The sequence below is a fragment of the Hyla sarda genome, chromosome 4 (assembly GCF_029499605.1).
Source record: "Hyla sarda isolate aHylSar1 chromosome 4, aHylSar1.hap1, whole genome shotgun sequence".
Classification (NCBI taxonomy): Eukaryota; Metazoa; Chordata; class Amphibia; order Anura; family Hylidae; genus Hyla; species Hyla sarda.
In genome coordinates, this window is record NC_079192.1 from 305,810,077 (window position 1) to 305,834,509 (window position 24,433).

Sequence of the window (24,433 nt, forward strand, 5' to 3'; positions counted from 1 at the left end):
CCCCTTCCTTCCACCAGCATGAAATGTTCATCTTACCCCATAAAAAAAAAAGACCCCTTCAATAATACTATTCTACAACATAAATGAATGCAATCAACATATACATTAGACAAATAAGAAACTGGAAGACTTGTACGAATGGTGTGGGGATCCCACCTACAAGAGGCTGCAAACCATTACTATAGACCAGTGTTTTCCAACCAGGCTGCCTCCAGCTGTTGCAAAACTACAACTCCCAGCATGCCTGGACAGCCTTCGGCTGTCCAGGCATGCTGGGAGTTGTAGTTTTGCAACAGCTGGAGGCAGCCTGGTTGGAAAACACTGCTATAGACTAGCAGCCTGGCATCTGTAAACATCCGTGGCAGTTACAGAACAAAAGAAATCTGTAAACATAATTTTTTTTTATGTCCTTTTAGGAGTTAATAGAAAATATATATATTCAATTCTTTTTAAAATTGTCAATAGGAGAGAGTGAAGATGTGGCATTAAGGGTCTACGCAGCACACAACATTTTAACCCTTTATTTAGATGGCCATAGGGTGTCATACCTAGCTCCAAAAAGCTGGTTGGGACCCAGTAGGGAAATGCCCCAAAAAAATAAAATAAAAAAAATAAACACACCCTTTCCCATATAACCTTTTAGGGTAAGTTCACATGTGTATATTTTCTGCTGCAAATTTTGCTACCCAAAATCTGCAGCTGAAAATACTCATGTGTACTCATAAGGGTACGTTCACGCGTGCGGATTTACAGCGTATTTTACGCTGCAGATCCGCCACTGAAGGACCTCTGTAGGGTGTCCTTAAACATGCCTGCACGGAGCGGCGTATCAGACACCCTGTGATGTGCGAGTCGCCGCGCATGCGCGGCCGCTTCCCCTGCTCAATGAGCTAGGCAGAGAGCTGCCGCGATGTGCGAGTATACTGCGACTCGCATCGCAGTGTGTCTGCTCGTAGCGGCGTATTGCCGCTCCGAGCAGGCACATATAAAGGCAGAATACAGAGGGTCCTTCAGCGGCGGATCCGCAGCGAAATACGCTGCGAAAATCTGCTCGTCTGAATTTACCCTAAATGGGTTTACACAGTGAAATCCTGCATACATTGGCAGAGCATGCCGATGCCAGGACTGCTTAGAAATGCACATTTCTTCATAGACGGAAATGCATTTTTGATCACATTCCGCAAAAAGAACTGAAATGTCAGTTTCTGCAGAGGCTGGAAATAGAATTCCCGTGGCAGAAATTCCACTGTGTGCACGGAGCAAGAAAATCCCAATAAAAACAATGGGATTCTGCTGAAACAGAATTTCTTAGCTGTATTTTTCAGCTCGAACATTCTGCCGTGTACAAGGCCATTATACCTAGGCCAGCTAATACTCATGACAGAGATCAGTTTCTTTGCTCTATAGTAGTGGTCTCCAAAATTTGAAGCTCCAGCTGTTGCAAAACTACAACTCTCAGCATGCTTGGACAGCCAATGGCTGTGCAGGCATGCTGGGAGTTGCCGTTTTGCAACAGCTGAAAGTCCACAGTTTAGAGACCACTACACTGTAGCACAGATTTCCCAGCTCTGTTCAGTTCCGTCACTTTTGATGACAAGAATAGGAAAACATACAACACTATTCTTGCTATGGTGTCATGTAGACAATGCTCGGCACGGAAGCCACAAAGCAAATGTGAGCACAACATAGGTTTAACACTCTTAATGAGAAGCAGAATTAAAGATATAATTACATTTCAGCTAATACAGAAAAATTTAATTGGGGGGGGGGGGGGGATATTACTTCAAAATGAGGCTGTTAACATCTTTATCAATGGCTATTAGGAACCTCCACTGCAGATTCCAGATACATTTAACAGTAAAGCAGGTAAAGAGGTGAACTATGTGCAAACAAATACAACCTAAATGTAATAGTACCAAATAACTACAACATATTTTCTTTTTAGCTTTTGTATAGAACTCCATCCCTAAGGAGAGCGTTAAGAAAAAATACTCTACAACATATAACATATTTACGAAGTAATCTAAATAATACACTAAAAAAATAAATAAAATGAGGATGTGAGATAGTCCCTTAATCCCAGAGATGATTGTAAAGCACAGTGGAAGAACTGCGCCAATGTGAGGTTAGATTAAGGCACTCCGGCAGTGGAGTAACCGGCGACTCCTGAGGAATAAAGGCTCCGAGTAACGTCTTTAGGTAAAGTAAGGAAAAGAAGTACAAACTAGTAATCTAAACTCTATCAATAATAAATAATGGGGATTTTTTCAGAGGAACATAGAAGGGGATTTGAATCAGTCATTATTTATGACTCTTGTGTCTCCACCGCAATCCCAACATGAGCATGACGTATGGTTCTACCGTGTAGTTTGTATCCATCTTGCTGTATGGTGGCAACACTCCCGGGCCTTCTTCCCTCTGCTGGCACATGACAGACTATTTCATGGTCGTAAGGGTCATAGTCTCCTCCCATGGGGGTCATTTTATGTAGTCCATTTTTTGTGAAAATGCTTTGCAGCTTTGATTCAACTGAACTTAAGATTTCTGACAGATCCTTCTTCCCCTGCTTCTCCGCTTCATTCACTGCATGTTCTAAGATATCTGCTATCTCCACCAAGTCCCGGCAGAAGCTTTGGATCCCTGCAAAAGGATCAGAGAGTGAACATTTAGTTTGTTTTACCTGACCAATGCTACTTCAGAAACCTTATTTATCATTAGGATCATTTCACCGTGGTGGCAGGATACATCTTAAATTCCCAGCAAGTTTCAAGCCCACTGCTAAAGCATGCTGTCTATGGAATTGTTGGAATTTTCATTTTCTTTAACCCCTTCCCGCTATAGGACGTATGCATACGTCCTAGCGTTCTCCTGCACTGCCGAGGGCAGCGTAGGAGATCGGCGGCAGGACCAGGCTGTCAATCACAGCCGGAGTCCTGGCAGCATTAACCCCACAGATGCCGTGATCAATCCTGATCACACATCTATGGTGTTCACAGGGGAAGCATGCTCCCCTGTTCACCAACGGCAGCGCCGCGATACCTCCTGTAGTACAGACACAAGGGTGCAATGCTCTGCACATACCCCCATGGGTAAAACAGTGTGTATGTAGTACATATACACTGCTATACACATGGGGGGGGGGGGGGGGGTGCAGAGCATTGCATCCTAGTATATAGGAGTGCTATAGAAAAAGTGTAAAAGCAAAAACAAAATAAATGTAAATAAACCGCCCCCCAATAAAAATGTTAAAAAACATTTTATTTTAATAGTTCAGATAGTTACCCATGCAGCAGTATCAAATTTACGCTGATTTCTGTACAGGATCATTAATAATGACCCTGTATAGCAACCGGCGTAAACTTAAACAAAAAAAATCAAAAATTGCCGTTTGGTCACATTACATTCTAGAATACTTTTAATATGGCCATTATACATAATTATTCAAGTAGAATCAGCTGGATCCCTAATTCTGGCATTTTGATGTTTTTTTTCCGTTTAATCAATAAAATAATCGACAACTACATGGGACTTCTGCCAATTCCATAGACTGCTTGCTTTTACAGCGGGCTATGGAGGTACTGGGAGTTTAAAACTTGGATTCTGCCACCGCAACAACATTGTAGTTATACTTCAAAGCAAAGTTTAAGTAGAACGATACAATGAAGGCGATTTGCAAGGTAAATAGCAATTTTTTCACAACATCTGAAATGTCACGTAACAATGGTTCACCTTTGACTGATTCTCCTAAATAAAGTTGCGTATTTCAAACATATGTATGTGACAACAAATGTTGCTGCATATCCCTATAGAAGGAAGAGGCTGCAATACAGGTTGATGCAAAATGTATAACATAGAAAACATAACACAAATTAACATGAAGACTAGAGTTGAGCGAACATACAGTAAATTGGCTCGTAGCGAACCTCGCAGATTTCCAAGGGCTCCAATTGTCTGGAAAAGGTGGATACAGTCCTAGGAGACCTAAGTCAAGTCATCCCAGACTTTTCCAGGCAACCAGTGCCCTTGGAAAGCTGAACTAATTTACGCAGACTAAAGTAATCACCAGCCGAGCTGCGAGCTTCGCTACGAACCAATTTACTGTAAGTTTGATCAACTCTAATGAAGACATCCAAGTTTTATCTATACACAACAAATGTTTAAAGTGATATCTATTGGTGACTTTTGCACCATGTTTTTTAAAGTCGCCCTGTATTACTTTGCACAGTTTTAAGAGAACCCAGAAGTCACTCTGGGTCAGTGTTTCCCAACCAGGGTGGTTCCAGCTGTTGCCTTTGGCTGTCCGGGCATGATGGAAGTTGTAGTTTTGCAACAGCTGGAGGCACCCTGGTTGGGAAACACTGCTCTGGGTCATGGCCATATACAGTCATGTTCTTTTTCAAGCATGCAAACAAGAAAACACTGCATGGTTCCTAGAGAATTTCTGGAGACTTGAAAAAGAAGTCCAATTGCATCTCTTTTACTGCAGAGATTTAGGTCTATAAAATACCAAGCATTCCAGACATCATGTACTTATTATGGTACTGGCAGTCAAATGGTTAAGAGGAAGGTTCTAACATTGTGTAACAGTAGGTACAATGGAGAGAGAGAGAGGGGGGGGGGGGGGTTGGACACACTATGGGCTTGTGCTAACAAATGATTGTGGTCAACTACTGGTTCCAGAAATAGCATCCCTCTCCATTAACCCTGCCCTCATCGCTCACACACAGCCGCCCCTATTTGGACACTATCCAGACCTAGTTGTTAGACCTGTAATTTGTCACATGCAGTAAATATAAACTAACACTATGGCAGACAGAAGAAGTGAAGAACACTAAGTATTTATATGCTGTGAGGCTTATGACTGAAGAATCATTAAAATAGTCATCCGAAAAAGTATCCTGATCCTTACCAAAGAGTTTTGCATCCTGTACAAACTTCTGGGTTCTTTTCCTAACAGTCTCAGCGTCTGTTACAGCTTTTTGGTAACGCAACTAGAAAAGAAAAAAATTAATAAAAATGGACAAATAAAAAGAAGTTATGTATTAAAGGAGTTCTCCATCTGAAATCTTTTATCCCCCACTGTGCCCGGGCTGTAAAACTATACATAATAAACTTTCACTTACCTGCCTACGTTCCCCCGTTGTTCCGATATCGCCGTCCCATTCTCCGGTCCCGGTCTCTTCCACTTCCTGCGGGCCGGTGACTTCACTCAGCGGCCGTGACGGGACATTGCTGCGGCTGCTGATAGGCTGAGCGCAGAGTGAAGTCACCGACCCGCAGAAAGTGGAAGAGATCGGGACCAGAGAAAGGGACGGCGATGTCAGAACAACAGGGGATCGTAGGCAGGTAAGTGAAAGTTTATTATGTATAGTTTTACAGCCTGGGCACAGCGGGGGTTAAAAGTTTTAGCTTAGAGAACTCCTTTAAGCAACATAAATAAATACAAAACCATAGTCTGGGGAGAAAATATACAGATTACATTTACAAAGAGGTAACTGAAAACAGTGTCATGATGCCACTGTGGTACTTGTGGCCGTCTGCAGGCATCCTCCATTGTACGCAATTTCTGCTGGGGATCGCCCATAGCAACGGATCATAAGTGCAGGACCTCCACCCCAGCGAGGGTGCACAACTGCACTTGGGGTTGAGAGTTTCCTGCTATAACCACCTGCATGTAAATATAAGCCGGAATTTTTTCGTTTAAGGCTTCTACTAATCCACCCTTTTATTTTACTGGGTAGCATTAGGGTTTCACCTGTGAGGCCGGTGTGAGGTGGTTTTTTGCGCCCCCGTAGATCCATTCGTCCGCTCCTCCCCCAGCTCTCTGAACATTTCCGAAGCTAGAACTGGGGGAGGGCAGAGCAAGGGGAAGGAGAAAGTTCACGCCCCCTCCCTGAGCTCGGCTGCTGGACGCAGATCTCCACGGCACGCCGCCTCCCCGAGGACATAGATCGCCACGGCAGGTCCCTCCCTCATCTCCCCGAGCTGAGGACGTAAATCTCCACGGCAGGTCCCCTCCCTCATCTCCCCCAGCAGATCTCCACGGCAGGTCCCCCCTCAAAGGGGGACATACTGCACGGGCTACAGGCTAAAGGGGGACAAAGGAGGACATACTGTACAGGCTAAAGACTGCACAAGCTAAAGGGGGACATACTGAGCTCTATGTGTAAAGGGGGACCTACTGTACACGCTAAAGGGGGACATTAAGCCCGTACAGTATGTCCCCCTTTACACATAGAGCTCATTGGGAGCAGTGCTCTATGTCCTCAGCTCGGGGAGATGAGGGAGGGGCCTGCCGTGGAGATCTATGTCCTCAGGGAGGGGGCGTGGCCGTAGAGATCTGCGTCCAGCCGAGCTCAGGGAGATGAGGGAGGGGGCGTGAACTTTCTCCTTCCCCTTGCTCTGCCCTCCCCCAGTTCTAGCTTCGGAAATGTTCAGAGAGCTGGGAGAGGAGCGGACGAATGGATCTACGGGGGCACAAAAAACCACCTCACACCGGCCTCACAGGTGAAACCCTAATGCTACCCAGTAAAATAAAAGGGTGGATTAGTAGAAGCCTTAAACGAAAAAATACCGGCTTATATTTACATGCAGGTGGTTATAGCAGGAAACTCTCAACCCCAAGTGCAGTTGTGCACCCTTGCTGGGGCTCGGAAATGTTCGGAGAGCTGGGGGAGGAGCGGACGCATGGATCTACGGGGGCGCAAAAAACCACCTCACACCGGCTATAAATGAACCAACCAGGGTGGGGCTTGTAACCTGTCTCCTCCCTCCCATTGTATGTGTGCTCAGTTCACACTGGATGTAACTGGGGAGCAGTCTGCAAGTCGGACCTAAGGCTGCTGTAATTTGGTTCCTGGCTTTGTTTATCCGGCCAGGTTGGTTAGTGTCAGGTCCTGTACCACTTGAGAAACCTTGGCGTGGTGTGCGGGCTCAGGTATGTCTTTCATATAAGGATATACTGGCGAATGTGTCAATTTTACATCAGTGTTGAGGGTTAGCTAATGCCATTGTTTACATTTACCACAGGAGTGAAAACATATAGTGGTCCACAAGTGCAGGTCCTCCACTCCAATGTAGGTGCACAGCTGCACTTGGGGTTGAGCACCTCCTATCACCTTGGACTACGTTAATGTAATTGTTTGAAAACAGTATGGCTGTGTTCTCGAGCAGTAAATTGTAAAAGCTTTACACTTAATATCTGCTGGTACAGTATGGTTTCCTACAGGTGTACACAGTCACGTAATACACGATCTGTCCATAGTAGACAAGATTTAAAAACTGAAATTATTCATGTGTGACCTATAGTAACAGGATTTATACATTGCCAATTCGCAAATGTTTAACCTGCTCAGTATGCTGTGTCAGATTCCAGTTATTGAAATCTAGAAGAAAAGGGGATTGAGCCACGTACAAAGATCTTTCATTTTGGCAGTCACACACACACAGCGCATCCGCAGCGTATTTGACGCTGCGGATGTGCTGCCAGCAGTCGCAGAGCGATGACAGAGCGGGCTCCCTGTAGAGGTGGATTTCCTGCTGGCAGTCACGAGGTGACACACAGAACTACCAGGCTGCAGAAGGGAGCTTGTTCTGCCGTGGCTGTGTGACTGCTGGCAGCACATCCGCAGCATCAAAAGCACTGTGTGTGACCCTACCCTTAAGAGAAATCCTGTTTTCAGCAAACAAGGAGCAACAGCTGAGCACTTTTGTTTTAATGATCAGGGGGTATCTCAGCACCTGGCCCCCTACTGACCTGAAAATTGCTATAAACAATAGATTAAAGCTAGGGATCGACAGTTATCGATTTTTTAGGGCCGATACCGATAATCTGTGACCTTTCAGGCCGATAGCCGATAACTTATACCGCTATTCCGGTAGGGATGTCCAGATACCGATACTAGTATCGGGGCCGACACTAGCCATTTACATGGTATCGGGGACTCGTTTAATGTCCCCGATACCATGTCCGATACCTGGTGCCGCTCTGCTGTCCCGTTCTCCGGTCCTCCCGTCCGCTTCATAGTGTTCCATGGAGGAGCATGTGACACACACGTTACTCCGCCTCCTCCCCTGCGCCAAGCGTAACGCTACGGAGGAAGCGGAGTGACGTATATGTCACATGCTCCTCCATAGGACGACATGATGTGGACCGGGAGGACGGAAGAACGGGGCAGTGGAGCAGTAGCACCAGATGGAGTACAGCCGCAGGTGAGCTGTGTGCTGCTGCTAATGTCTACAGGGGGGCTGTCTGTCTAAAGGGGGGTCCTGCTGCTGCTAATATCTACAGGGGGGCTTGCTGTCTAAAGGGGGGGGGGCCCTGCCGCTGCCTAAATGGGGGGGGGGGGGGGGGGGCTGCTGTCTACAGGGGGGGCTGCTACTAACGTCTGCAAGGGGATACTACCTACTATTAAAGGCAATCTTACAGCAGAGTCACCTGCACTAACTTGAATTAATAGGTAGACAGTGCAGGTTCCGGTTTCTACCGCTGCTCACCATGTGGTCATCGGTTTCACCGCCAATGCAAATTCCCCGTTCTGTCCAATGGAGAAGAGAGAAATCTTGGCTCATACTACAGCAGTCGCCACTCGCCTCCATTGTACACAACAAGGAACCCACATATCATATGGTAAGCAGCGCCAGAAAATGGGTCACCCTGCTGTCAGATTCCCTTTAAAATAAAAGTACTCGTACTTGGAATCGGCGAGTACTAGAATTAAAGTATCGGTACTCGTACTCGGTCTTAAAAAAAAATAAAATAAAAAAAATGGTATCGGGACATTCCTATATTCCGGTATAAGTTATCGGCTATTTACCCCTAGCCCCGCAGAAGCCTCAGCAGATCAATGATTTAAATGGGGCAGTGGCGGCAGTCTCTGGCCGGGGAGGCGGGGCATTATCGGCATATTGGCAAGGTCATTGCAGATACTGATAATGTCCAAAATCGTGAATATCGGCCGATAATATCGGCCAAACCGATAATCTGTCGATCCCTAATTAAAGCCACTGAACGTTTTTACAGGTTAACAGTTATTGGACAGTTGTAAAGTTCTGTAGTGGGCATTGGTTACATTACTTTCCAAGAAAATGATAGAAATGTTTGCAGCAGTGCTACTACACTAAATGTGCAACTACTAGAACAAATTGATACACAAAAGCAGACCACCAATGATTCACACATGATTTTTATTTTTTTTTGTCCTAGTGGAACAGCCAGGATTTTAAGCACTAAATCAGTTTCCTTTAATGAAACAATTCTAATGCATCTTCTTATCTTAGAAACGCTGCACTGTATGGTTCCTCCATTATTTCTTCCTGAATTTTATGAATACATTTGCAACTAGGTGTTATGACTTTCGAATGGTTACTACTGTGAAGTTGAATTTATGCCGCCTCTTCAGATCTGGTGTGGAGAGCGCTGCAGCCCCTCCAAACAGATGATCAGCAGGGGTGCTGAGAGAGTCAGCCCGCCACAGATCTAATATGGATAGGCCATCAATATTTACGGCCTAAATAACCCCTTTAATCTTGAACAACCACAATGTCTTAAAAAAAAAAAAAACCTTACTGTTAAATCCTGAACTTGCTCCTCAAGCTTCAGAGCCTTCTTCTCCAGGGATAAGACAGAATAAGTCTTTTCATCGGTACTTTCCACTTTAGGAGTCTTGTCCCCGGTGCTTCTCTGTTGAGGAGCGGTACTATAGGCACTCGCTGAACATCTGTCAAGAAAATATCAAATAATAAGAAACAATGTCTAGGTTACCCTCCAGATGTCTCATGTATACACCTTATATATCAACACAGCATGAAGACGATTTCTAATACAAAGAATGCAGTAATACTTTCCCCATAGGCAGTAGTGGAGGGCTACAGGGCTAATATGAATAGATATCTCAATTACTGAGCCTCCACAATAAGGAAAGAGGATGTAGGGTCAGTGAATAGAGGCCATTGTGTTCAGAGCCTCCTAGTTGGCCCCCATTACTATACTACATAATTGCTGCATTTAAAGGGGTACTCCGCCCCTAGACATCTTATCCCCTATCCAAAGGATAGGGGATAAGATGTCCGATCGCCGCGGTCCTGCTGCTGGGGACCCCCGGGATCCCCACTGCGCTATCATTACAGAACAGAGCGAGTTCGCTCTGCACGTAATGACCGGCAATACAGGGGCCAGAGCATCGTTAGATCATGGCTCCGCCCCTCGTGACGTCGCGGCCCACCCTTTTCAATACAAGTCTATGGGAGGGGGCGTGGCAGATGTCATGAGGGGCGGAGCCATGACATCATGCTGCTCCGTCCCCTGTATCGCCCGTCATTACGCACAGAGCGAACTCACTCTGTTCTGTAATGACGGCGGGGTGCCGCAGCAGCGATCCCAGGGCTTCCCAGCAGCGATCTGACATCTTATCCCCTATCCTTTGGATAGGGGATAAGATGTCTAGGGGCGGCGTACCCTTTTAAGTGTGAAACAATAGGTTTATTCCTGAATGCAGCACCACAGCGACCCTACTAGGGATCTACCGATATTGATTTTTTAGAGCCGATACCGATAACCTGTGAACTTTCAGGCCGATAGCCGATAACTGATACCAATAGTCCGTGCATTTTAAATCCGTGAACTGCAGTGGCTTTTGCGGGGCCAGAGACCACCACCGCCGCCACCCGCTTCTCTCCCCCTGCCTGTCCTGAGTCCAACCACCGCCGCCGCCAGTGCCCCATTGCCTTCCCCATCCCCGGTTTTATAATAACCTGTTCCTGGGGTCCCCGCTACTTCTGGCTCTGGCGGCGTCCTGAGCTGTCACTGTGCGCCGGGCCACTGACTGTGACGTCGCATTGAGGACATCACTCGTCATTGCGCAGCGCACAGCAACAGTGCATTATCGGCAAGGAAAATGCCGATACCGATAACTTAGAAAATCGTGAATATCGGCCAAACCGATAATCGGTCGATCCCTAGTTTTTACGGCAATGCTGAGAATAAAAACTCTGCACATCTCCTTGTAAAACCCACAGTCCCCTTTCACACTGCCGCTGTGCCCCGTCGGAAAAGGCCCTTTTTACCTTTAACGTCCATTATCCGGATGGGGCACAATGGGCAACAACGGATCCTGACATATCCCATTTACTATTATGGTGTCCGTCTGGCGCCGTTGTTTTTTGACGGTAGTAGGGGAGAAAAAGAAGACGCATGATGTATTTTTTCTCCCTGTGTTCCCTGACATCCGTCGCACTGCTGTGTCACAATGTGAAAGAAGCCTACAATATATAATGATAGCCATCTTTTCCATGTTACCGATATGTGCGCTGATAGATCTACTACCGCCCCATGCTTGGATCAAATACAGTCGTTTATAGCACTGTGGGCACCATCTCACTCTAGACAGTACACAAGCAAAAGTTGTGAGTAGGTCTGGCTGTTAAAGATACAGTTCCCCCTTCTTCGCTGGAGAGCCTCTCCTCCTCAACAGGAACCGTCCTATAAATCTTGGTGACTTACTGAGGCTACGTGAAGGAGAGAGGGAGCGCAATGGATTCTCACTGCTCGTTTACTCCTCTCCCCCTCCCTGCACCAGGATCTTTAATGTATACACTGAAGATATATAAGAACACTACTTAGATCAGTGCTTTCCAACTAGTGTGTCTACAGCTGTTGGAAAACTACAACTTCCAGCATGCCCGGACAGCCGAAGGCTGTCCGGGCATGCTGGGAGTTGTAGTTTTGCAACAGCTGGAGGCACACTATTTGGAAAACACTGACCTAGACTTACCAATCCAAAGTCCAAAACTGAAATTAACTCATAAACAGGTGCCCCCAGATGTTGCCAAACTACAACTACCAGCTACATTTTTGCAACAGCTGGAGGCCCCCTGGTTGGGAAACACTGCCATAGAGAACCGATCATAGCAGCTACAAAATAAAATCACTATTATTGTATTGTAATCCAACATTCCAGATTCTGGTACAACCAGGATTGCAAAACCCGAACCCAAAGGGCATAAGAGGCCCATATACAAAAATTCACTAAACCCCAGGGCCGTAGCACGGGGTGTAACACCCCCATTAGTATACCCCTAAAAAGTACTGTATAAGACAACTTTTTAACCCCGAATTTTCTTCTGAAAAGTCGGGGGTCGTCGTATACGCCGGGTATTGAGGTCCGGGATAGGAAAACTTCTGATTATCTGCCAGGGCCGGCTCCCGTGTATGGCTGCAGGCGGGGGCCGGCCAGAGCAAGTAAAAACTAATACTGTGTACTAAAAACCAGGGGGCCTCCAGCTGTTGTGAAACTACAACTCCCAGCACAGCAAAGGCTGTACGGACATGCTGGTAGTTGTAGTTTCACAACAGCTGGAGGCACCCTGGTTTTTAGTATACAGTATTAGTTTTTACCTGCTCTGGCCGGCCCCCGCCTGCAGCCACACACGGGAGCCGGCCTGGGAAGATAATCATAGGTATTCCTATCCTGGACATCCCTGTCCCGAAAAATCTTTTCGGGACATAAGGATGTCCGCCGGTCACTCACCATTCCCCGGCGTCCTCCTGCGGTCCGGTCCTCCGTCTCTATGGTTGTACGCACGGGACGTCAGTGACTTCCTGTGCGTACAACCATGGAGGCAGAGGAGCACAGGACCAGGAGGACCGCAGGAGGACGCGTGCCGACTGGGGCCTGGTGAGTGACCGGCCGTGCTATCTTAAGTGTTCCGGTCACCGCTCCCGGCACCTACTTCTATGGTCCATAGGCCATAGCAGTAGATGGTGACCCGGGCCGGAGGAACGGTGATTGGAACACTGTGGGGGCAGTACAGACATACAGCCTCCAGCCGTACACTGTATATGACTGGAAGCTGTATGTCTGTTTGTGGGGGGGGGGGTAAACATTGCAGCACTATACTACAGGGATGTGGAATTTCTATCGCCCGACGCCCGGGACTAGCAGTTTTGGGCGCCGGGCAGGTGAATTTGTCCGGCCCTTAGCCCGGCTTCGGGCAAGCAGGGCCGGACCTGACAAGTGCGGCGGATCTGCAGTCTGTATGGAGCGAGCTGCCGACTCCTGCCCGCTCCATACTCTGCAGCCTGTGTCCTCGGAAGCAGAGCAGGGGAGATGAGAAGCTGTGTACAGTATTTGTCTTCTCTCCCCTGCTCTGCAGACGTGCGGGGGGAGATGAGGGGGCGTGGCTTCTTGCTCTGCAGACGTGCGGGGGGAGATGAGGGGGCGTGGCTTCTTGCTCTGCAGACGTGCGGGGGGAGATGAGGGGGCGTGGCTTCTTGCTCTGCAGACGTGCGGGGGGAGATGAGGGGGCGTGACTTATTTCTCCCCGTGCAGACCTGCGTCCTCTGCCTTCACTCCTCCCAGCTGTAGCTTCGGAGAGCTGAGGGGAGGAGGCGCGTCTGCACGGGGAGATGCTTGCGGCGCTCTGTAGTATGTATGGAGCGGGCTCGGGATTCCTGCCCGCTCCATACACTGCAGCCCCCGGCTGTTCTCAGTAGCCGGGGGCTGCCTCTAATAGCCAGCATGCGGCGATCGCAGCGGCTGGCTATTAACCCTTTAGATCGCCGCTGTCAAAGGCGTCTAAAGGGACATGTGAATGCTCCCTGGTGGGCTAGTGGGGTGGATCGCCCCCCCCCCCCCCCGCAGCGCGATCGCAGGGGGGCGATCCACTATAGAGGTAGCCGGAGGACTTACCTCTGCTTCCTCCTGTCCCGGCTCTGTCATTGATAGATCCTGGCTGGACCAGGCTCTATCAATGGATCACAGAGCACACAGATTAATAGAGTTCAATAAAATCTATTCATCTGTCTGAGGAATCTAATGATTCCTCATAAGTCTAATAAAGTGTAAAAAAAAAAAAAAAAAATTTTAATAAAAGTTTGAAAGACACACATTAACCTAGTGGTCTTCAAACTGTGCCCCTCCAGATGTTACAAAACTACAATTCCCAGCATGCCGTTGGCTGTCCGGGCATGCTGGGAGTTGTAGTTTTGCAACATCTGGAGGGCCACAGTTTGAAGACCGCTGCATTAACCCCTTCCATCTTAAAAAGTTCAAATTGCCCCCTTTTCCTATATAAAAACATGCAAACATAATAAAAATAAACATATTTGGTATCGCTTCGTGCGTAATTGTACAACCTATGAAAATATAACATTATGTATCCCGTACGGTAAATGTAAAAAAAAATACCAAACCACAGATTTGCAGTTTTTATAATGTCCCAGAAAAAAAAGTTAAAAAGCGATTAAAAAGTCAGATCAATACCAAGATGGTACCGATACAGAAAACAGATTATGGCGCAAAACATGAGCCCTCATACAGCCTGGTATGCGGAAAGAAAATAAAGCTACAGGGGTTAAAAAATGGCAAATAAAAAAATTAGAAAAAGTCCAGAATTAGTAAAACATGACGTAAACGATACAAATCTGGTATTGCTGTAATCAGGCGCCTAAAGTATAAAACTAACATGTTACCTCAACCACAAGGCAAATGGCGCAGAAAAGAAAAACCACCAAATCTGCTAAATTATCTTTTACTATTTCACTTTCACCGATATATATATATATATATATTTTTTTTTTTTTTTTTTTCTTTTTGGTTCGGAGAATGTTATTGAAAAATTAAAAGGTATCATTATAGTAGGTAGTTATGGCTATTATAGGGCGAGGAGGAAAAAAACGAGAGCGTAAAAGCGAAAATTGGCCCGGACAAGTGGATCGTCATGAGGGACAAGTAGATTTTGCTCCATTTTAGTCCCGTGGACAAGTAGTTTTTTATAAAATTTCCACACCCCTGGTCATGTCTGATGTCCCCCTGTAGGAAGATGCTGGGTCACCCTAATCACAACTAAAGATTGGGAGCTCCTGGTGTAATGTGAACAGTTCTACCGGGCATGTCAGGAATGTGGTGTATGTGTCATGGATATGTCAGGAATACTTCCTATAAGAAAGGTCACGCACTAGGAATAGTCATTAACTGGTGTATTTACTTTAGTAGAAAACATGGAATAAAATGTATTGGAGAATACCAACCAAAATTGCTTTTAGGGGTGGTCGTTTTTTTTAAAAAAAAAATTTATTTAATTTTTTTTTTTAAAGGGGTCCTCCGATGGAAAACTTTTTTTTTTTTTTATCAACTGGTGCCGGAAAGTTAAACAGATTTGTAAATGACTTCTATAAAAAAAAATCTTTACCCTTCCAGTACTTTTTAGCAGCTGTATGCTACAGAGGAAATTCTTATCTTTTTGAATTTCTTTTTTGTCTTGTCCACAGTGCGAGAACTGTCCAGAGGAGGAGAAAATCCCCATTGCAAACCTCTCAAGCTCTGGACAGTTCCTGACACGGACAGAGGTGTCAGCAGAGAGCACGTTTTTTACGGGTTAAAATTTAAACACCCATTTTGATGCAGTTTAGTTCGGTTTTGAGGAATCTGTTTATCATAAACCTGATACGGGAACTGTATTGCAGAAATGTGGTGTGCATGCACCATTGGGCTGCATTCACATCTCGTTTTTGCAATACGGTTCCAGTATCCGGTTTCAGTGTAAAAACCGTATGGAACCGTATTGCAAACTGTATATATAGACATGTCATTGAAAACCGTATGCCAAACATAGCATCCGGTTGTGTACGTTTTGCATCATTTACGGTTTTATCTTTTTTTTTTTCCCCATAAACAAAGGTGTAGTCTACTACGGTTTAATGTCCGGGTGAAAAACCGGATACAACCCGTATAAGTTTTTTTTTTTTTCTCTTTAAAATGGTTGTCAATGGGAACCGTATGTGCGTACGGTTCCATCTGGTTTGCACAGGCGCAGTGCATGCCGAAAGTTCTTCCCACAAATAGAACAAGAAGAACTTTATTTAATTAAGGACAAACATAAAACCGTATCCGTTTATATTTTTTTCTTTTCAACAAACGTATTAAACTGTATGCAACTAGACATCCGTTTTCAAACCGTATACGGTTTAAAACTGTACAGACGTATATACGGTTCGGTCCGGTTTTGAGACATACGTTTTTTTTTGTTTTTTTACAAAAAACTTGATAGCGGATCTGTATTGCAAAAACGAGATGTGAATGCAGCCTTAGAGAGGTTTCGCTGTGTAGCGGATTTGGATGAAGGGTGCTAGGTATATAGTGCCATATATAATATATTATGTGTGTGTGTGTGTGTGTGTGTGTATATAGGGGAATATGCAAATCAGCTCATTACATCACCTTTTCAGGCGTTGTTCCCTGAACTGCAGTCTGCAGATGGGTACTCTTTCCTTCTGGAGAGAGAGTTCTGGCTTGGCATTAATCCCGATCAGCTTTTTATATTCCGTAACTGGAGCTAAGCTGATACCAGGGAACATCGCTTGAAAAGGTGATGTAATGAGCTGATTTGCATATTCCCCTACCCAGAATGTATTTATATGTATAAAATACATGTATATATATAAAATGTTTTACCCTGGAGAACTAAGTACCTTGTTTCAGTAATAGTAACCATATAGTCATATATGTGAGAAGGGCCCGTGACTTCTGAGAAGTGACCCCCCCTCCCTGCTCCTATATAACGCCCTGTCTAGTAAAAGGAAGAATGTTTCTATCTCCGCTGAGCAGTAAGCAGATAAGAGGGCCAGGGGGGACTATGTATCTACACCATTGTTGTACCCCGCAGGGACAGTCGGGAGTCCCTGTGTCTGCAGAGTCACAGTATACATAGAAGTTATGTGTTTGAAGCAGTGTTTCCCAACCAGGGTGCCTCCAGATGTTGCAAAACTACAACTCCCAGCATGCCCGGACAGCCTTCGGCTGTCCGGGCATGCTGGGAGTTGTAGTTTTGCAACAGCTGGAGCCACCTTTATTGGGAAACACGCATATGAGGAGTCCCAGTATACACAGAAGTTTTGTGTATTCATCATGACTAGATCTGTCAGTCCTATTGCATCACATAGCAATCCCATTGGTTACATTACTTCTACTTTCACTCTGCTTTCCTGGGAAATTCTATATAAAACAGGGGTGTGGGCCGGAGTCGCCTACAGTAAAGGCAAAGCAGTGACTACGGGTCCGAGAACCTGTTGTGTATAGTCCCCTCTGGACCAGAGATCCATTTTACATCCAGTGCCAGGTCAATGAGTTTTATCTTGATTATTTAGCAACCCTGGTGGTCCCGGCTTTGGTCAAGGTGTTTGACCAAAGATAAAGGCCCATTGTTATTTCACACTTTGGCCATTTGCATTGTTTTGAAACAATAAGATAGTCCAGGGGTGTGGAAATTTTATAAAAAACTACTTGTCCACGGGACTAAAATGGAGAAAAAGCTACTTGTCCCTCATGACGATCCACTTGTCCCGGCCAATTTTCGCTTTTACGCTCTCGTTTTTTCCCTCCTCGCCCTATAATAGCCATAACTACCTACTATAATGACACCTTTTAATTTTTCAATAACATATTCTCCAAACCAAAAATATATATATATATATATATATATATATATATATATATATATATATAATAATCGGTGAAGTGAAATTGAAATAGTAAAAGATAATTTAGCAGATTTGGTGGTTTTTCTTTTCTGCGCCATTTACCTTGTGGTCAGATAACATGTTAGTTTTATACTTTAGGCGCCTGATTACAGCAATACCAGATTTGTATCGTTTACGTCATGTTTTACTAATTCTGGACTTTTTCAAATTTTTTTATTTGCCATTTTTTAACCCCTGTAGCTTTATTTTCTTTCCGCATACCAGGCTGTATGAGGGCTCATGTTTTGCGCCATAATCTGTTTTTTGTATCGGTACCATCTTGGTATTGATCTGACTTTTTAATCGCTTTTTAATTTTTTTTTTATGGGATATTATAAAAATTGCAAATCTGTGGTTTGGTATTTTTTTTACATTTACCGTACGGGATACATAATGTTATATTTTAATAGGTTGTACAATTACGCACGAAGCGATACCAAATATGTTTATTTTTATTATGTTTGCATGTTTTTATATAGGAAAAGGGGGTGATTTGAACTTTTAAGATGGAAGGGGTTAATGCAGCGGTTTTCAAACTGTGGCCTTCCAGATGTTGGAAAACTACAACTCCCAGCATGCCCGGACAGCCAACGGCATGCTGGGAATTGTAGTTTTGTAACATCTGGAGGGGCACAGTTTGAAGACCACTGGGTGTCTTTCAAACTTTTATTAAAACTTTTTTATTTTTTTTACACTTTATTAGACTTACGAGGAATCATTAGATTCCTCAGACAGATGAATAGATTCTATTGAACTCTATTAATCTGTGAGCTCTGTGATCCATTGATAGAGCCTGGTCCAGCCAGGATCTATCAATGACAGAGCGGGACAGGAGGAAGCAGAGGTAAGTCCTCCGGCTACCTCTATAGTGGATCGCCCCCCCTGCGATCGCGCTGCGGGGGGGCGATCCACCCCACTAGCCCACCAGGGAGCATTCACATGTCCCTTTAGATGCCGCTGTCAGCTTTGACAGTGGCGATCTAAAGGGTTAATAGCCAGCCGCGGCGATCGCCGCATGCTGGCTATTAGAGGCAGCCCCCGGCTACTGAGAACAGCCGGGGGCTGCAGTGTATGGAGCGGGCAGGAAGCCAGAGCCCGCTCCATACATACTACAGAGCGCCGCATACAGTCTCCCCGTGCAGACGCGCCTCCTCCCCTCAGCTCTCCGAAGCTACAGCTGGGAGGAGTGAAGGCAGAGGACGCAGGTCTGCACCTGGAGAAATAAGCCACGCCCCCTAATCTCCCCCCGCACGTCTGCAGAGCAGGGGAGAGAAGACAAATACTGTACACAGCTTCTCATCTCCCCTGCTCTGCTTCCGAGGACACAGGCTGCAGAGTATGGAGCGGGCAGTAGTCTGCAGCCCGCTCCATACAGACTGCAGATCCGCCGCACTTGTCAGGTCCGGCCCTGCTTGCCCGAAGCCGGGCTAAGGGCCGGACAAATTCACCTGCCCGGCGCCCAAAACTGCTAGTCCCGAGCGTCGGGCGATAGAAATTCCACATCCCTGATAGGCTAGGTTCACACTGTGGAATTTCTGGGCAAAATTTCTGCCAGAGATCGAGCCAGCGGCACTAGGACCGCGCAGACTACATTGCCGTCCCTATAGATGGCAATGCATTTCTGAGCAGATCTTCCAAAAGATCCACGCAGAAATGCATTGCAGTCTATGGGGGCAGCAATGCAGTCTGCTCGGTCCTAGCGCCGCTGGCTCGATCTCTGGCAGAAATTCTGCAGTGTGAACCTAGCCTTAATGTCACAACATATACTTAATCGCCCCTCACCCACCATGACCAGTACAGTACAGGACTGGGGATACACAACTGCAGTCCTGAACATACTGAACGACCAGACAGATTGATGCAATAGACAGACGGACCTAGATCAGATTGATAGATTAGATGGACAGATAGGATTTCCACCGGACCTCAAACCATGGTCGACTACGGTTTTAAGTGCGGTGGGAAAACCACATACGGGGCAAAAATGAGCTGACCAGACTTAGCGTTTAACTCCGGTCGGCTCATTGAAATGAATTACATACGGTAGGGATACGGGAGCGCAAGGTTTTAGCTCCCCCCCCCCCCAGCCGTATGTGGTCCAGTAATGGTAAAAACGCGATGCGAACCCAGCCTTACAATAACGGCTTAAAAAAAATAATAATCAAAAGAAGAAGCACTTCAAGTGTGTATTTATATTGTATTTTTTCTCCCCCACTACTGATAAGTTTGAGAAGACCGGCTAACCCTAAGGATGTGCATGTAGAAATAAAATAAAAACACTCAAGGTAATTGCCGATACCGATAATCGGTCGATCCCTACCGGGCATGCTGGGAGTTGTAGTTTTGCAACAGCTATTGGTACACTGGTTGGGAAACATTGCATCAACCAATGGTTAGTGACAGGGGGATGGGGATGAGATCTGACTAAGCTCCTCAGACAAAAGATATTTCTCAGTAAATCCTCCAACCATATTCGGAGTCGGGAAGGAATTTTTACCTCTAGTATGAGGGTTTTTTGCCTTCCTCTGGATCAACTCAGCAGGGACTCAGAGTTATCGGTTGAACTTGATGGACTCTGGTCTTTTTTCAACCTAATGAACTATGTTATGTGTATTCAGAGTGCTCCCTATCTACAGTAATGGGGGGGGGGGGCGACGGCTTAGCTGACAACTATCTTATGTCTACAGGTCTATATAAGGATGCGTTCACACTGAGAAATAGGAGAGGAATCCTCGAGTAAAAATTCCGCAACAGAATTTATTATTTATTTATTTTTTTTACCATTGACTTCAATGGACTTCTGCTCACATATTCCGCCAGAAGAATGAACATGTATTTTCTTCTGGCGGAACGGAATCCAGCGAGTGGAATTTACGCAGTGCGGACAGTACAGAATAAAATTATACATTGAAGTCAATGGCAAAGCAGATGTTAATTATTTTTAAGCGGAGAATTCAGGAGGAGTTACTCGAGTAAATTCCTCTTGACATTACTCAGTGTAAACGCACCCTAAATAGGCAACTGGAGACGATCTGGAGGGTGCGGATTATTTCTGCGTTTACCCCCTTAGAGATGGTAATTCGAGTCATCAGTCTCCCTTGTCTTGTGTAAATAAGAGCTCTTTGTATGGTAAACCGTCACTATTCACACACAGCAGATAATAGGGGCACATCTGTGGGGGGCTCACCAGGACTGCCAGCCAATGATCACACAGATGGCTCCAGTCACTGTGGGTGGTCTTCACCCATCACCTACAGGGCACAATGGGCCATCTTGGTTGGGAAAACAATGTATCAATACACAAACCTTCTAAACATTTTACAGACATGGCTATACGACGTATTAAAGGGGAACTCCGGTACATAACTACTTATCCCCTACCCACAGGATAAAGGTACTAAGGGGGAGAGTTAGCAAAACCTATGAAAAGGGAAAGTTGCCCATAGCAACCAATAAGATCGCTTTTATTTTGCAGAGGCCTTGTTAAAAATAAAAGAAGCAATCTGATTGGTTGCTATGGGCAACTGGGCATCTTTTCCGCTGGAGAGGTTTTGATAAATGTCCTTCTAAGGCTTCTTTCACGCTACAATATCCTCCGTTTTTAAACATCCGTAGGAAGATCCGTGTGAAAATCAGCTGAAAACGTCAGTAACAAAATCCTATACGTCCGTTAGAAAATCCCATTATAGTCTATGGGATTTCCTAATATCCGTATTAATCCGTTATAGATAACGGACGTTAGTTTGTTACGGAAGATAGTTACGGAAGAAATAGTTCATGAGCTATTTCTTCCATAACTAACGTCCGTTATCTATAACGGATTAATACGGATATTAGGAAATCCCATAGACTATAATGGGATTCTCTAACGCACGTATAGGATTTTGTTACTGATGTTTTTAGCCAATTTTCATACGGATCTTCCTATGGATGTTTAAAAACGGAGGATTTTGTAGTGTGAAAGAAGCCTAAGTGTCTGATCGCAGGGGGTCCTAGTGATCAGACACTTATCTCCTAACATGTGGCTAGGGGATAAGCACTTATGTATTGGAGTTCCCCTTTAAGGCTCGATGACAGGAAGGCCACCACTTACCTACAGCAGTAAACTATGGCAAAACTACAACTCCCAGCATGCAAAAGACAGCCTTAGATTGGCCAGGCATGCAGGGAGTTGTAGTCTTACAATAGCTAGAGAGCCACAGGTTGGCCCTGGTCACGTGTTGCCATGGCTTTCTACGAATGTGACACCTCGGCCCCCCCCCGTTGCCCCCTCCCCCCGCAGCATGTGTGGTCAGCTCCGGTGCTGTTTCTATGGAGACTAGCGGATCGGCCTGTAATAGCCATAACAGGGGACAAGGCCCTATAGAAGTGTATATAGGAGAGGATACACGTCCTACAGCTCCTTCCATGTAATTCAGAGTACGGACTATAAAACGCACCACTAACCCCATAGCGCTCACCTGCTGTTCCGGGCCCCGTGAGATAGTAGTGTCCGCAGCTGGTCAGCAGCCCTCAGCCTCAGTCCAGCCATCTTCACGCGTCTCGTCTTCGGTTAGTAATCGATTCGGCGCGCATGTGCAGTACATAAATTACTATAACAGTCTAGTGGAGAAGGACGAGCAGCAGCCAATAGGAGAAAGGGGCAGGACGAGCAGCAGCCAATAGGAGTAGAGGGCGAATAAAACTACAACTACCAGTGCTCAATTCGCTGTGTGGCTGCGGAGGTAGTGGTTGTGAATAGGCACTAGTAGGAGTTACATGTCCCGCTAGCTGCTGTTCCTTGGCTATGTGTTCGCACTATGGGGAACATTTATCAAAACCTGTGTAGAGGAAGAGTGGTGCAGTTGCCCATAGCGACCAATCAGATTTCTTCTTTCATTTAAAAAAAATGGCCTGTGAAAAATGAAAGAAGAAATCTGATTGGTTGCCATGGGCGACTGCACCACTCTTCCTCTACACAGGTTTCGATAAATCTCCCCCTGTGTTTCTGCCCCCATTAATCATATCTGTCGCCATCCCGGCTGGATGCTGGTAAGGGGAGCAGACGACCCCATTCACTTCTATGGCCGAAATAAGTCAGTAAAGGGCTCATTCACACTGCAGTCTGTCTCCATTATGGCATGCCTGTTCTTAAAGGGGTTCTCTGGTGCTTGGACATCTTATCCCCCATCCTAAGGATAGGGGATAAGATGCCTGATCGCGGGAGTTCCGCCGCTGGGGACCCCCGTGATCTTGTGACGTCACGCTCCGCCCCTCAATGCAAGCCTACGGGAGGGGGCGTGACAGCTATCACGCCTCCTCCCGTAGGTGGTCGCCGGTAATCAGACCTGGAGTGAACACGCTCCGGGGAATGATTACAAACAGGGTGCCGCGTGCAAGATCACGGGGGTCCCCAGCGGCGGGACTCCAGCGATCAGGCATCTTATCCCCTATCCTTTGGATAGGGGATAAGATGTCTAAGAACCGGAGAACCCCTTTAAATCTGAACGGTTTGCAAATGGATGTAAAAGGATCCCATTGATGTCAATGTGATTGTTTTACATCCTTTGCCATCCCTTTGATTTCTATTCCGTTTAAAAATTCTTTTAGTTCCATGAGCAGAACTCCACGTGCCGAATTACGCGGTGTGAACTTAACATTAGTGTGAATGGGTCTCCACGAGACCCGTTCACACTGCGGAACTGCTGAAATTGTTCCGCGCAAAGAAAGAACATGTTCATTCTTTGCGCGGATTCCGCGAGCTCTGCATAGCCATCAATGGTGACGGCGAAGTGCCCTGCAGCCCTAGCGCCCAGCGGCAGCCGTCAGGCAGAATCTCCGCTCACGCAATTCAGCATTCCGTAGTGTGAACGCACCCTAAAAACGCCAGAAAAACTGCCACTGTTTTTCCCTGTGTTTTGACGTTTTTTCCGGCGTTTTTACCTTTGTGTGGAATGTACCTTTTTTGATCCCTTTGGTGTTTTTTTCCAAGTTTGTTGGGTACAAAAAAAAAAAGTCAGTAGGGATGGAAAAAAATGTATTTAATGAAAAAGAATTTATAACGAAATTTAAATTTTTAATAGTGTGTGTTTCACTTTTTTTCTAATTTTTTTTTAACATTCTTTAGGTAGTACTACTACTTCCAGCATGGAACAGACTGTTCCATGATGGGAGTAGTAGTACCTGTACTAATAGACAGATCGCCCCGGGTGTCACTCCTGACACTCGATGTGATCGTCCATAATATAGCAGAGATGCGGTGCGGCTCTATTCAGCGCTCACATCTCTGCACTATACTCCGGGCCGGCCAGTGATGTGAATAGAACATCACTCATTCATATTTTCCGCCCAGAGTGGGCATTGGCCGGATGGTGGCAGCCAATCACAGCTCTCAGCAGGAAATATGAATGAGTGATGTTCTGTTGACATCACTGGCCCGTGTGAGGTGGAAACCTGTATTATACACACTAATATAACTCAGCCCTGATTGGGAAACACTAGCATACACACACATAACAGGGACTACAACTCCCAGCATGTATCATTCAGGAGTCCCCCCCACCCCCCTTTACACATAGAAATCATCCCCAGTCCGAGATTTATTCCCCAGCCCCTGCAGTCTATACATCCCTATCCTCTGCAGTCTATACACCCCCAGCCTGTGCACTTTGTCATCCTCCGGTTCCGTTCAGTGAACACAGGCAGAGCAGGGGGAGGGGAGATGAGGAGCCCTGTATGTCCTTTCTTCCCTGCAGACCTGCATCTTCCGAAGGCAAATCAGGGAGAGGGGAGGTGAGGGGGACTTGTACCTCTACTCTCCCCCTGCTCAGCCTTCGCTCTGCCCTCCCACCCAGCTCTAGCTTCGGAAATCTTCGGAGAGCTGAGGGGAGGAACGGACACAAGTCTGCACAGGGGGCAAATTTCCATCTCATACCGGCC

The 24,433-nt window shown here is 46.0% G+C and overlaps 1 protein-coding gene across 1 annotated transcript; it reads right to left on the reverse strand.

Annotated features, from left to right (window-relative positions):
• Positions 1 to 295: 295 nt before the first annotated feature.
• GRPEL2 (GrpE like 2, mitochondrial) lies at positions 296 to 22,245 on the reverse strand. The gene is made up of 4 exons (XM_056574763.1): positions 21,976 to 22,245; positions 9,569 to 9,719; positions 4,910 to 4,991; positions 296 to 2,640 (listed from the first exon to the last, which is right to left on the reverse strand). The coding sequence occupies exons 1-4, from the start codon at positions 22,044 to 22,046 to the stop codon at positions 2,306 to 2,308; spliced, it is 639 nt and encodes a 212-aa protein (XP_056430738.1). The 5' UTR covers positions 22,047 to 22,245; the 3' UTR covers positions 296 to 2,305.
• Between the last annotated feature and the right edge of the window lie 2,188 nt (positions 22,246 to 24,433).